A 14142-nucleotide genomic window follows, 5' to 3' on the forward strand; every position below is an offset into this window, starting at 1 on the left:
CCAAGTTCACAAACCTGTTTACAGAGGGGACCTATGCAATCTAGTCCATAGTCTGCATTCTTCATATACAGTCTTGGCGCCCAAAATACTAAAATCTTACCTTCAGTTATGTTGTGAAGATTAAATGACAAATGTATATAAAAACACTGAACACAGTGGTTCACTTTAGTAAGTACTCAAAAAATGTTCTTTTTCTCCTCCCCCCAATTTACATATACAACAGTGGAGACCCAGAAATGTTGTCTCTTAATTTCTTCTCATTACCACAAAAGGAATTATCTCTTCTGCAAATGCCCTAGATCCCCTCTTCTTTCCTCTTGCCTTCTCAAGCATTTTATGCCTTAGCATTTCTATTCTTTCTTTGGTATGCTCAATTTTTTCCCCTTTATCAGATTATTCCCATTGTGTATAACAGAGTCTAGTATTTTCCCATCTTTAAAAATTCTGCCCTGGATACCACTTCCATCTCTAGCTTCAGCATTATTCTCTATCCCCCTTCACAACCAACCAGATGAAAGATTCCATATCCTTCCCTCTCAGTTACTCTTTTAGTGGTTAGTCTAAAATTTTAACTTATTAATTAAACAAAACCTAAATTTCATCAGTAACTTTCCCCTCTTCTGAGGAGTACTTGAAAACCTTAGACTGTTTCGTGTCCTCATTCCTCACCTGACTCATTATCCTTTTGTCTTTATTGTGCATTGTCTAAGTCCTCTCCTGTATTGTTTTATCCCCTCAAATAGGTACAGTCATCATTACCTTATACAGTGTTTTGACTCAGCCCTATTTATATGCTATCTCTTTGTGTACCATTCCTTCTGTATTTCAGACCTTCCATTGGGATGATTTTTCTTCTTCCTGGAGTGCATCCTGTACAGTGTCCTTTCATAAAGGGTCCATTGGGAGTTGAGTCTTTGTTTTTGATGGCTTAAACTTGACTTTATTTCCTATTCCCTGAAGAACATTTTCACTGGGTTTTAAATCCTAGATTGACATACATTTTTCTGTCAAAATATCAAAGCTATCATTTCAGTGTCTTCTGACTTTTTTTTTTTAATTTATTTTTGGCTGCTTTGATTCTTTGTTGCTGTGCGCGGCTTTCTCTAGTTGCAGCGAGCTGGGGCTACTCTTCGTTGCGGTGCGCCGGGCTTCTCATTGCAGTGGCTTCTCTTGTTGCGGAGCACAGGCTGTAGGTGCACGGGCTTCAGTAGTTGTGACTTGCGGGCTCTAGAGCACAGGCTCAGTAGTTGTGGCCCACGGGCTTAGTTGCTCCGCAGCATGTGGGATCTTCCCGGACCAGGGCTCAAACCCGTGTCCCCTGCCTTGGCAAGAGGATTCTTAACCACTGTGCCACCAGGTAAGCCCTGTCTTCTGGCTTTGAGTATTGTTATTGAAAGTTGATTGTTGGTCTGACTGTTGTTCCTTTGTAAGAAGTCTTTCTTTTCTTCATGGCTATTTTATTTCTTTTTGATAGTTGGCAATTTGACTCTCACTGCAATTAACTGAGGTATTCTTTTTGTTTATTTTGCTTCAGATCATTGAATTTTCGAATCTAAGGATTTATATCTTGTCGCAATTCTGGAAAATTCTCAACCATTACCTTTGTAAATATTGCCTCTTCCCCATTAGTCTCGCTTCCTCTAGAACTTTGATTGGCTACATGTTGGACCTTCTCATTCTGTTCTTTTTTTTTTTTTTTTTAATATTTATTTATTTATTTATTTGGCTGCACCGGGTCTTAATTGCTGCACATGGGCTCTTTGTTGCGGTATGTGGGATCTTTAGTTGCAGCATGCTAATTCTTAGTTGCGGCATATGGGATCTAGTTCCCTGGCCAGGGATCGAACCTGGGCCCCCTCGATTGGGAGTGTGGAGCCTTAGCTACTGGACCACCAGGGAAGTCCCTCTCATTCTGTTCTTATGTCCCTTATTCTCTTTCATATTCTCCATCTTTCTGTCTTCTTGTACTGCATTTCTGATAACATTTTTTCAGACCTATGGTCCAGTTCACCAATTTTTTTTCTATTTGTATCCTATAGGCTATTTAACCTATTCATTGTCTTTAATTTCATTTATTATATTTCTCATTTCTATAAATTCTCATTGGTTCATTTTTGACTCTGCTTATTTTTTGTTATCTCACGTTCTTGACTCATATTTTCAGTCTCCTCCTTGTTTGATGCTTAACTTATATGTTTAATGCTTAACTTATAAGCATATGTCTGACATCTAAAAGCTGGTCTGATTCTGCCAGCTTACTCAGTTGTTTTGTATATGTATGTATGTGTATAGAAAAACATTTTTATACGTATTTCTTTGTTTTCCTGTGAACTTACGTTTCGTGGAATTTAATCTAAGAAGAGTTTTTGAGGCCTGAGTTGAAAGTTCTTTCCTCCAAAAAAGATTTACTTCTTCCAGATGCCTGGGGATACTACGATTTGGGAATAAATTCTCAGCTTAAGGTTTTTCAGACCATAAAGGCAGTGTGAATTGGAGCAGCAAAGCCATGTGAGGGCAATTTTGTGGTTATAAATTCCTGGAGAATTTTTTTCTTCTCACAATCCAGTACCACAGTCAAGGTTGGCAGGCTTCCTTGTTGTTTCCCTTCTACAGGTAAGTTTATTTCAGTTCATCTTACACTCAGGATGTAGCCCTTTGGGTTCTTGATTTATGTGACAAACTCTTCTTAGTCTCTGAGCCCTGTCTTGGCTACGTGTCCTGCTTCTCAGCCACTGTAAGGCTGTGAAAATGGAAGCTAGAGGTCTCCAGAGTTCCACAGATGCCTACAGCGTGAAAGCTGGCCTCACAGTTTGCTTACCTCACAGGATTTCTGCTTTCTCTTTTTTTAAAACTTCTGAGCACTTTGTGTCAACTCAGCTATATATTTTTAAAGTGTTTTTTTTTTTTAATGTTTTTATCCAGTGGTGTTAAGTTATTTTCGGCTGGAGAGATGTTTGGGGTCACTAGACTGAACTCTACATTAACTCTTCAAGGCATTCCATTCTGCCTTCTTTCTCCACCACTCCACTGAAACAGCTCTCGTTAAGATACCAGCACCTTCGTGTTTCTAGATCCAGAGGAAATGTCTCTCGACCCCGTCAACAGGAATGGTCACAGTCAGTTTCTCCCTCCTTGAAACTTCCTTCCTACAGTCTCTTGCTTTCTGCCTGCCCCTCAGCCACCTTTCCTTTCTCAACTCCTTCACCTCTACCCAACTTTGATCCAGAGTACTCTCTCTAAGAAATATCTTCCATTCTCATGGGTTTAAATGCTATCTTTGTGCTGATGGCCCTCTGCTTTATTATATCTCTGTGGCCCAAACCTCTTCTCTGAGCACAACAGACTTGAAGAGCCAACTGTCTCCTCTTGGTTGCCACACAGACATCTCAAACTGTGCCTAAAATGGAACTTCATTATGTCTCCCCAGCCTTCATTCTTCTCCCTTTCAGTAAATGGCATCACCATCTACCTACATGCTCAAGCCAAAACATAGGAATCAGCCACGATTCATCCCTTTTTCTTATTCCCCATATCCAAACTGTAAACAGGTCCTTTGATTTAATCTCACATAGATTTTAAGTTGACTTCTCTCTTTTTCCTCTGCCACCATCCTACTCCAAACACCATCATGTCCTACCTAGTTACTGCACTAGTCTTCTCCCTGGTATCTCTACTTTTCACTCTCTCATTGATCCATTCCATTCCATTCTCCACATAACTGCAAAGCATCCCCTTAAAACATAAAAGGCATCATTTTCTTGCTTTAAACACCTCTGTTGCTTTCTTTCTAATCACAGTCTACAGATTTCTGCATCATCTGGCTTTTCCTTTCTCTACAGCTTCATCTGTACCTTCTCTCCTGCACCCCGGCTCCCAGCTGGGAGAGTTGCCTCTCAGTTTTTCAAACAAGGTAGGCTTTTCTGCCTTCCCCAAACAGGACCTTTTCCATTTCAGCCTCTCTGCCTGGACTATTCTTTGAATGGCTAAATCTGTCTCATCCTTTCAGTTCCAGATTAAAGACCACCTCTTCAGAGAGGTTTTCTGTGACCACCACTCTGAACAGAGTAGGCTCCTTTTTCATTTGAAGACCTTTTGTTTTTCCTTTTGTGGAATTTAGCACAATCTGAGTTATGTGTTGGTTTACTTGTCTTTATTGATCCTGCTAGAATATGAGCTCTGTGAAAGCAGGTACCACATCTCTTCTTAGTCACTGTTCTGTATCCAGCCACTAGAACATTATTCAGCCCCTAGAACAGTGAATGCTTAAGAAAGGAAAGGAGGGAAGAAAAGGAGGAGAAAAGAAGAGCTTACTCTAGGACAGTAATTAATGGTACAGCTGGGACTAAAACTTTTAATTTCTTGATTCCTGATTTGCTACTCTTTAAGTTAATTTAGTTCCTAAAATATAACTCTCTTAGAAAATTTAACTCAAGTTATCTTGTACCTCAGAGAGCTTAAACTGATCTCAGCTACCCAAAACACATAAATGCTTCGTATTGTAGCAATTCCATCAAAATACAGACTTACTCATGCAACTGTTTACAGTAATGTCAAAGAATCACGTTAAGAAACATTTGAGAAAACTTTGAAATATTTTTTAAATTTTAATTTTTTTCCAACATTTGATTTAGGATAAAAGAAATATGAGGGTTAGTAGGGAAGTTTTTGTATTGCCATCTCAATTTCTATTTTCCTTTCTCATAGGAGCCTCATGGATGGGTTGTGGATTTGGTAAATAAGGTATAAAGCTTTTATTAATATGATCATGTTTTCCATTTTCTAATGAGATTTCCTAGAGTTTGGTGTTTTAGGTAGATGACAGCTACAGAAAATAATCAGATAGGTTTTACAGTTTCTCCCTCTTTTTTATATGTGCTGTTTATACAGATAAACCTCAGCTTTAGGGCTTAGCACATCTCCTCTAGTATATCACAGGAGCATTGGAATTATTTTTGTGATGACCCTTAAGACCAGGATTATAGAGCACACTGATAAAGCAGAATGTGAGCCTTAGTTGCTTGCTTAAACTATTAAGGTATAGCATTTTAAAATTAACGTATACCTTTTTTCTTCTCAGTTTGGAGAATTAGGTGGCTTTGCAGCAATCCAGGCCAAGCTCCATTCAGAAGATATAGAACTTGGGGTAAGTTAAACCACTATATATACAGTGTGGAAGTTCACTTTATCTGGGTTGCTGTGTAACCCAAGGGACATGGTCTAGACAAATTAAATTAAATGTTAAAGTTTAAGTCAGTCTTTACAGGAGCAGCGTCCATGTTTCTGATAACCACAGAAATGTTTACTGTTAATCAAAATAAGCAAATTTCAGTGTATGGTGTTTGGTTTTTTTTTTTCACCACACTAATTTCTCTTTGTGATATTCTTCTCTTAACTACTAACTTGTGGTGGTTACATGAAATTATCTTGCTATTTAGGGACAGTTGCTATATGTGGCAAGTATATGTGTACATAACAATTTTATGCCTCAGATAAGTCAGAAATTATTTCATAGTACCAGAAACAAATAAAATATTTTATTTTAAGATTGTTTAGTCAGCTTTTTGGTGTTACAGAGATTCATAGATAACAAGGGCTATAACAGGAGCTTAGAACCATCCCTCAGGTGCAATACCATTATCTTTTCATGTCAACTTTATTTTCTCAAATTTAACCTTGTGATAAGGGGAATAACATAATCTTTAATTTTTCACGGACTGCCGACCTGTTTGTAACCGAGAGCACTTTATTCTGTTCTCTAGTTAATTAATCATTCAGTTATAAGCTACGTATGTACTTGCCATGTAGAAGACACTGTGCTAGCTACTGTAAATTGATCAGAGCAGAAAATGATGTGGTAAAATAATATACCGAAGTGGTATAAATTGTGCTTACAGTAGCAGTTATTTCTGTGGGACCGTGACCAATCACCTAACTCCCTTGGTCTATCTTTGCATGAGAGCAATAACAACGGTCAATGAGAGAGACTGGTGCTGTGGTTGGCAATAGTCTATTTCTTGCTACCCAGTGTTTATCCTTAAAGATCATATGTCTGCCAGCTCATAAATACTTCTACTGACACTGATCAGAGAGGCCTCTTCTCCCTCCCTGACTGTTAACTAGGTTGTTAGGCTGTCATTTTGATCCCCATTAAGTGGATCAAGTATGTTAGAGACGACTCTTGACCTGGAAGATAATAGTTAGTGACTTCAAAAGCAAGACAAAACAACACCTGTTCAGATATAGGGTTTTATCCAGCTTGCTTGTTTCTCAAGAACTGGCTATATAGGTCATTGGGCAGTATTAGAAATGAACTTCATTTTTTAAAAAGTTTAAATAAAACACTCACTAATTTCCTTCAGAGTTAATTTATTTAAACAAACAAACAGAGAAGCCCAAAGTTTCTCCCCTTCTTGGATGAAAATTGGCCAAGGATGGATGCATAGGAATCTGGGCTTGCCCTCATTATTATCAAATGTCTTGAAGCTAAAGATACCTCGAAGATTTTTCCCTTAGGTCAGACCATTTTTCAGACAACTGTGTTGTTTGTTGCCGTTGATGTAAAATTAGATTGTTTAGGTTGTATTGAGAAAATGGTAGAAATTCAGGCATAGGAGAAGGAGATTGCAAAGATTGAGGCTCTAATTTTGCAAACAGGTCCAATTAAAATTGCACAGTAAGGGCTTCCCTGGTGGTGCAGTGGTTAAGAATCCACCTGCCAATTCAGGTGTTCGAGCCCTGGTCTAGGAAGATCCCACATGCCGCAGAGCAACACTAAGCCCGTGCACCACAACTACTGAGTCCACAAGCCACAACCACTGAAGCCCGTGCACCTAGAGCCCATGCTCTGCAACAAGAGAAGCCACTGCAATGAGAAGCCCACATGCCGCAATGAAGAGTAGCCCCGCTCACAGCAGCTAGAGAAAGCCTGCATGCAGCAACAAAGACCCAAGGCAGCCAAAAATAAATCAATAATTGTTTTTTAAATCACAATAAATGTCTCATTTCTGACCAGTTAAGAAGGTGACTATGTCCCAGAATAAATTTAGGCTATGTTATAAGACTGAATACAAGTGAATGTCATCATTTTACATTTATATTTACATATTTTTGGATTTGAAAAATACTGGGGAAAAAAATCATTCACAATCTGTCAGTTTAAAATACCTGTACAAAGTAAGAAGTGAAGGTTTCCTGTCCTCCACCCCACCCCAACACATACATCTACCTCCTAGGTCATGGTTACCCATATAATGCATAGCCTTTCTGACTTTTTCCTAAGTTTATATAAAATATATCTGCATGTTCTCTCTTTCTCTTTGAGACCAAATTGTAATCAAACTATACCTAGTAGCATACTTTCACATAACATTATATCATGGACATCTTTCCAGGTTAGTGCTATCAGTGTTTTTGATGGCTCCAGTGTGTTCCTGCAACTGTTGTACCGTGATGCAGTCATTTATTAATGAGCATTGGATTATTTCTAAGTTTTTGCTATTACAGAGAGTGTTCCATGTAAATTTGTCCTTGTGTACATTTGCTGCCATATCTGAAGGATAGATTCCTAGAAAGTGGGATTTCAAAGATTATATACATTTTAAAATTATAATTGATAGTGCTAAATCTCCTTTCAAAAAGTGGTGACCAGTGTATACTCCCATAAAGTCATTTCCTAGTACTGTCATTAGTGCTGAATATTGTCAGTCTTTAATTTTCCAATATGATGGACCAAAAAAATGGTATTTTATTATCTAATTTGCAATACTCTGATTTCCTGTGAATTTGAGCATTTTGTTATATGACTATTGGCTATTGGCATTTCTTCTGTAAATTTGATCTATTTACATAGGTCTTTGGGGTTCCTTGTCTTATTTATTTTTTTCTTTTTATATTAAGTATATCAATGTCACGTCTATTTTGTGTATTTGTAAATTTCTTTTCCTTCTCTTTTCATTTCTGTTGATGGTGTCTTTTTGCCATAGAGAGGCTTTAAAATTTTATACAGTCAGTTTTTTCCTTAATGGCTTAAAATTTTTCTGATTTGCTTGGGGAGTGTTTCCTTCCCCATCTCAAGGTTATAAAAATACTCATATAATTTTATACTTCTACAGTTTCATTTTTTAAACTTAGTTCTTGAATTCGTTTAGAATGTATTTATATATGATGTAAGATAGAAATCCAATTTTATTTTCTTCCAAATGGGTAACTAATTGTTGTTAAGATCCTTTAAAAAATATTCCATTTTTTTCTTCACTACTTTGATTTGTTGGCTTTATCAAATGTCAGAGTCCCGTGTATACATGAATTGTTCTTGGACTTCTGTTCCTGTCATTCATTCGTTCGGTCACTCTGCCATTTTTATACCATTTCTCCAGTGTTTTCATTATTGGTAGTGCCAGTTTTGCTCAGCGTCTTTCTTTTCTCAAATTTTATTGATCATTCTCATATTTTTACTCTTCTGAATATAGCCAGCATGTCAGGTTCTCCTGCTCTAGAAAGTTCCACCAAGACCATATGTGGAATTGTGTTCAGTTTGTAGGTGTGTTCAGTTTGTTCATTTTTACAGTACTGGTCTTTTCCATTCAAGAACATGGTATCTCATTTATTTGGACTATTTATGTATTTTTGTAAAGTTTTATAATTTTCTTCATGGAAGTTTTAAGTATTTTTTTGTTAAAGGCACATTTCACTCCTTCCCCAACTGTTCTCTCCTTGTTCAAATAAAAATTTTTATTACTCTGCAATGTGAACGTTAGAATCATCTCATCCAAGCCTTGAAAGAAGTTTTATTGGCATATTATGATTTAAATCACATTTCTACAGTAATTTAAATAAATCGACATCTTTATATCAGTTCTTCTATTCAAGAGTATAAAATGTTCTCTGACATATTAAAAGGGATTTGTTTAATGTTAAAAGGAAGAAACTCACTCACATTTATTTCTCACCTTTACTGTCTTTTTTCAGGCAGTATCAGCACTGGTGCAGCCCTTAGGGGTGTGTGCAGAGTACCTCAACTCCTCAGTGGTACAGGTAAGACAGGCCATTTTACACTTACTTCAGAGGTGATCTAAGACATGCAAACAGTAAAATTATCTTTTTATCAGGTTGTTCAGAATTGTGCCTAATTTAGAGTAACTTTTTTTTCAGATTAGCTATCTTTATAGTGAAAATATCAGAAGATAAATAAAAGTGATTACTAATTTAAGGTATAGGAGACCTAACATTTAAGGTTATTTACCTTTTTAATTTATCATTTTATCAAATATAATTACATATTATAGCATATATTTTTCTTTGCTTCCTTCACTATAAAATAGGTGGCATATATCCCTACCCCCTTTACAGGATTATTTAAGGGTTCAGTGCCCTTATGTGTTAAACAGTGTTGAGTGGTGCTGGGCTCACCTGCTAGCCAAGTCACTCACTATCTGAGTAACAGTTTAACAGCACATCTTGTCTGATTTCTTGCCTCTGCAGATTGTACGTCAGCAGGTCACAGGATAGTCGAGGCTGTGGAATGTTCAGCTTCCTAATGCTTAGGGCTTATTACATTTTCTTATTCCTTTCCATTTCAGTTAACAAGTTTTACTGAATAAAATGTCATGTTGAAATACCTCCATTTATTATTTTCTTTATAGAAATAAGTCTGTGAAACTTAAAACTTTCACAGAGATTTTTTTTTAAATCACCGCAAATGGTTTTGAAAGCTTAGTGTCCTTTGGAAGCAAATAGTATGCACTTGTTCCTTCTTTCTAATATCTAATTTACTTAGGGCCATTTTAACAAGGGATATAGGATTTTTTTAGTAGGTTCTGGAAATTCCTGCTATTTCTAAGTTTTAAGTGCCTTCTTTAGAGTTCAAAGCAATACTGCAAGATTTTTAAATGAAACAGGATGGCTACTTATGTATTTCTTCATTCTGGATACTAAGGTCTTTAGAGACATCTAGTGTTCTCTCACTTATTAAGCATATGAATACAATCATTCGTTTTGTAGCTGAAACAAAGACATAAAGAGACAAAATGATTTGACTTAATAATTGGCTTTTTAATAATCAGAGCCAGGATTGAATTTTTAAATGCATGCTTTTAAACCCATGCATTGCTCCATGGAAAGAGCTTCAGTGTAAATATTCCAACTGCTAATTAATACTAAGTTCTTTAGAAATTCCAGGTTTTATATGTAAACACAGTGTACTTTTTTTGGCTCCGTTGGGTCTTCGTTGCTGCATGCGGGCTTTCTCTGGTTGTTGCGAGCGGGGGCTACTCTTCGTTGTGGTGCGCAGGCTTCTCATCGCGGTAGCTTCTCTTGTTGCGGAGCACGGGCTCTAGGTGCGCGGGCTTCAGTAGTTGTGGCCCGCGGGCTCAGTAGTTGTGGCTCGCGGGCTCTAGAGCGCAGGCTCAGTAGTTGTGGTGCACGGGCTTAGTTGCTCCGCGGCATGTGAGATCTTTCCGGACCAGGGCTTGAACCCGTGTCCCCTGCATTGGCAGGCAAATTCTTAACCACTGTGCCACCAGGGAAGTCCAAGCACAGCATACTTTAAAAAGTATATGAATTTCCAACCAAAGCTTATTTAACTTTATCTTTATTTTAATTATATCAAACCATCCAACCTTAAATTCATTCAGCAATAAATTCATACCATATTTATGTAAATTAACAATTGTCTCTACCACTTGCTCCTTGTGTGACTTCGGAAGACTGAAGTAACTCCTGTGACTTGGCTTCTTTATCTGTAAAATAGTGATAATAACCATGCCTATCTCACAGAGTTGCAGTGAGAATTAAGCAGGGCTGGCACATGCTGACAAGAGCCGTGTGACTTGCCTCTTACCCTGACAGCCCTCAGTTCTCACTATACAGTTGGCATAAGTGTAAATAAAGAAATTCTACTAGGATAATCAGTTGCCTGATGTCATTTTAATTCATTGCTAATGTCTTCTTGCTTTGACAGCCAAATATTGTCTATCTTCTCTTGTCACCAGATAAGTTTTAAAAATTATTTTACTTAAATGGAAGTGATCATTTAGATCTAGCTAATAGTTTGCTACTTTTCACATACTATTCAGAGTTAGTTACCTGGTTATGCTACCATTCTGGAGCAGTGTGTTGTATGAGTCTTGTCTATAGGCCTCATTTATATCAGTTAGCAAAATAAATGCATAAAACAGCGTATTTTTCATGGTCTGTGCTTACATTCGTTTTTTAAATCAAATGCAAAATACTTTATTACAAAAATAGTACATACTCATGCCTTAATGTTTTAAGTTAGTCGGTGTGTCTTTGGTTGTCTTTGGTTGCTCTTCAAAGGACCCTTTATAAGATAGTAAAGAGGGATTGCACCCATATGATAGTAAAGAAGCTGAGGCACAGAATCAGTTGAGGGTTTACTTGGGATGGTATTACCTAGTTAGTGGCTGCTCTAATACTAGAATTCCAATCTTTGCATAGCACCCTCTCCTTTGTGAAATACGAATAAAAAAGTGTCTCCTCTCTAGTTTGGGGACAGATTCAGGGGTCCTTATTAACTTTAGTACTGTTTTCTTGCAGCCCATGCTGGACCCAGTCATCCTTACTACAATCCAGGACGTGCGGAGCGTGGAAGAAAAGGACCTTAAAGATAAGGTAATGTTCTCTCCAGTCAAGTAGCCCCAATGCCTATTGGTCCATGGAAGCAGAGTCAGGGCTTAGGGCAAGGTTCACACACCATTGCTGTTTGGATGCTGGTCACATACAACTCACATCAAATTAATTTTACATCTCCTAACCAAAAAATGTTTTGTCTGAAATACCAAGTGGTTGGTGTTACCTCAGTCAATAGAATGAATGTAGGGTTGTCAGCAAGTGATACCATTAAGAATTTTACTAACATGTTGATTTTTTTTTTAACATGTTGATTTTGATAGTAGTATAATTGGTATAGCATTGAAGAAGCTTTAAAATGATTCAGTATTAAAAGCTATCCAAAGGTGTTTAAAGCAATTTTAACATTTAAATTTAACGTGATTTATTTTGTCTACCTTGAATTTATCACAGAACCCTTCCCTTTTCTTTGCTCACACATGTGCTAACTTTTGTTTAGAAGTAAAATGTAGTTTATTGACCATGTGGAATATCATATACCATTAGACCATGGTTATTGAAAATGTCCTGTATTCCTGTGTGTGTGTAAGAATTGGCATCAGAATGTCTTCATGGTTCCTTTTTGTTTTTTCTGTTTATGTATCTGTACGTTTGTGTGTATTTTGTTTTTAAATAAAAGAGATTGGTTAGCATCCCGGAGCTCTTGTCTGCCATTAAGTTACTTTGCATGCGCTTCCAACCGGATCTGGTGACCGTTGTGGACGACCTTCGACTAGACATCCTACTGCGCATGCTGAAATCACCTCATTTTAGCGCTAAAATGAATTCCCTCAAAGAAGTAAGTTTTGCGTCCGTTTCTGGAAGACTTAAAGGACAGACACTTTAAGTTTTTCCAGAACTTGTGGTTATTAATATAAAAATGTTGGGAAATAAAGAATAATAATTTCTTGTAATCCTACAAAAAGAGATAACAGTGATTATATATAAAATGGTATACATGTTTATAATTGTTAATAAAGCAATATTTTTATACGTATTACATTCCAAATTCGTTCTGTGAAATATTTAGTGTTCTAGTGAAATTTGCTAGAACATAATTCCTTGGAATATACAGTTTGAGATTTACTTTTTACCCTAAGGGTGTAATTCCTTTTACTATATTTCAGATATGTGTTTACTTAAATCAAATCTTCTAACTGGGGTTGAGGCAAAATTTTGTTTTGTTTACAACTGTGATGGTCTAAGCAAAATGATGGAAGTAATTTTCTGCAGCTTCCTAAACTTTACATGAGCATAGTTGGTTTTGGTGAGTTTCCGGTGGAGCCAATACAGTTCAGTCATAATTCCAGTTATTTTCCTTCAGTTTTGTGTTAATTAGGATTCTTGGCTGCAAGTGAAATAAACTCACCTTGAATTATCTTAGACTAAAAGAGGAATTTAATGGAAGAAGGCTAGGCTGTCTCACATGAATGAGAGATTGACTAGCCAAACCGTGTAAGGGCAGGGACACATGTGGGCAACAGGATCAACTAGAATCTGAGAACTGAATCACTGCCAGGACTCTATCCAGGTCTTATCTCTGCTTTTATGAGCATGATGGCCTTGTTCTCTTTCCACCTACAGAGTGGCATCTTTCATATGGTAGACATGGCCATGGATAGCTCTTGTGACTGGGGAAGGACTGATACTTTCTCTCTGGTCCCAAGTATAGAATTTGGAGGAGTGCTCTGATTGAAGTTTGGGTCAGATGTGCATCCCTGAGCCAATCAGCAGTGGCCCAGGAAGTGTGAACTCTGTGTTCTTTTTAAAGAGACATCACAAATAAGTGGTCTATTAACTTCTAATAACTGGCCTTTGATACATTTTGGCTAATCGTTAGACCACGTTGTAACACTATAAAAGTCACAAAATATATATGAAGATTTTGATTATGAATATTCGCATTAGATTCAATCACAATAATCCTGTCTTTTTAGGTAACCAAACTAATAGAAGATAGCACTTTATCCAAATCTGTGAAGAATGCTATAGATACAGACAGACTATTAGATTGGCTAGTTGAGAACTCAGTTCTTTCAATTGCATTGGAAGGTAAGTTGCTTAAAAAAGGTTACCTAACACATAAATAATATATTTCTGTATAAAAAAGGTATGAAATTGTTGTTTTGACTATATTAGCCTTTAAATAATCTTACAGAAAGTTAATATTGCTTTGAATAAATAGGATCATATTTAGAAAGTTAGTGTTCACTGTATCTGTCTGCCTCTCTGGTGTTTCTTCTCTTAGGCAACATAGACCAAGCACAATACTGTGATCGTATAAAGGGAATTATTGAACTCTTGGGCAGTAAATTGTCTTTAGATGAGCTCACTAAAATTTGGAAGATACAGGTAAGTTGATCAGAATTATTTTTGCCTTTTTCTAACTTTTTTCAGTAAGGGCGAAGGGTGGTGACTCTCTAAAGCAGAGACTTACTGCCCATGGATAAATAAATAATAATTGAAGTCACAAATTATCTATAAGCAGATTTAAAAATGAGACACATAATACTCTCA

General features: G+C 36.9%; 1 protein-coding gene across 5 annotated transcripts in view; it reads left to right on the plus strand.

The window, feature by feature from the left end:
• USP24 (ubiquitin specific peptidase 24) overlaps window positions 1-14142 on the plus strand; it is a 149991-nt gene that overhangs the window by 48371 nt on the left and 87478 nt on the right. For all 5 annotated transcript variants that reach the window (XR_009565233.1, XM_030870265.2, XM_060305073.1 and 2 more), the window contains exons 6-12: window positions 4705-4740; window positions 5078-5143; window positions 8968-9033; window positions 11554-11628; window positions 12266-12424; window positions 13563-13677; window positions 13874-13977. Coding sequence is in view for 4 of the 5 variants with exons in the window: in XM_030870265.2 (XP_030726125.2) it covers window positions 4705-4740; window positions 5078-5143; window positions 8968-9033; window positions 11554-11628; window positions 12266-12424; window positions 13563-13677; window positions 13874-13977 (621 nt within the window). In the remaining variant the exon portion in view is untranslated. The remainder of the gene's footprint in view (window positions 1-4704; window positions 4741-5077; window positions 5144-8967; window positions 9034-11553; window positions 11629-12265; window positions 12425-13562; window positions 13678-13873; window positions 13978-14142) is intronic.

The sequence above is a fragment of the Globicephala melas genome, chromosome 1, assembly GCF_963455315.2.
Source record: "Globicephala melas chromosome 1, mGloMel1.2, whole genome shotgun sequence".
In the NCBI taxonomy this organism is placed as follows: domain Eukaryota; kingdom Metazoa; phylum Chordata; class Mammalia; order Artiodactyla; family Delphinidae; genus Globicephala; species Globicephala melas.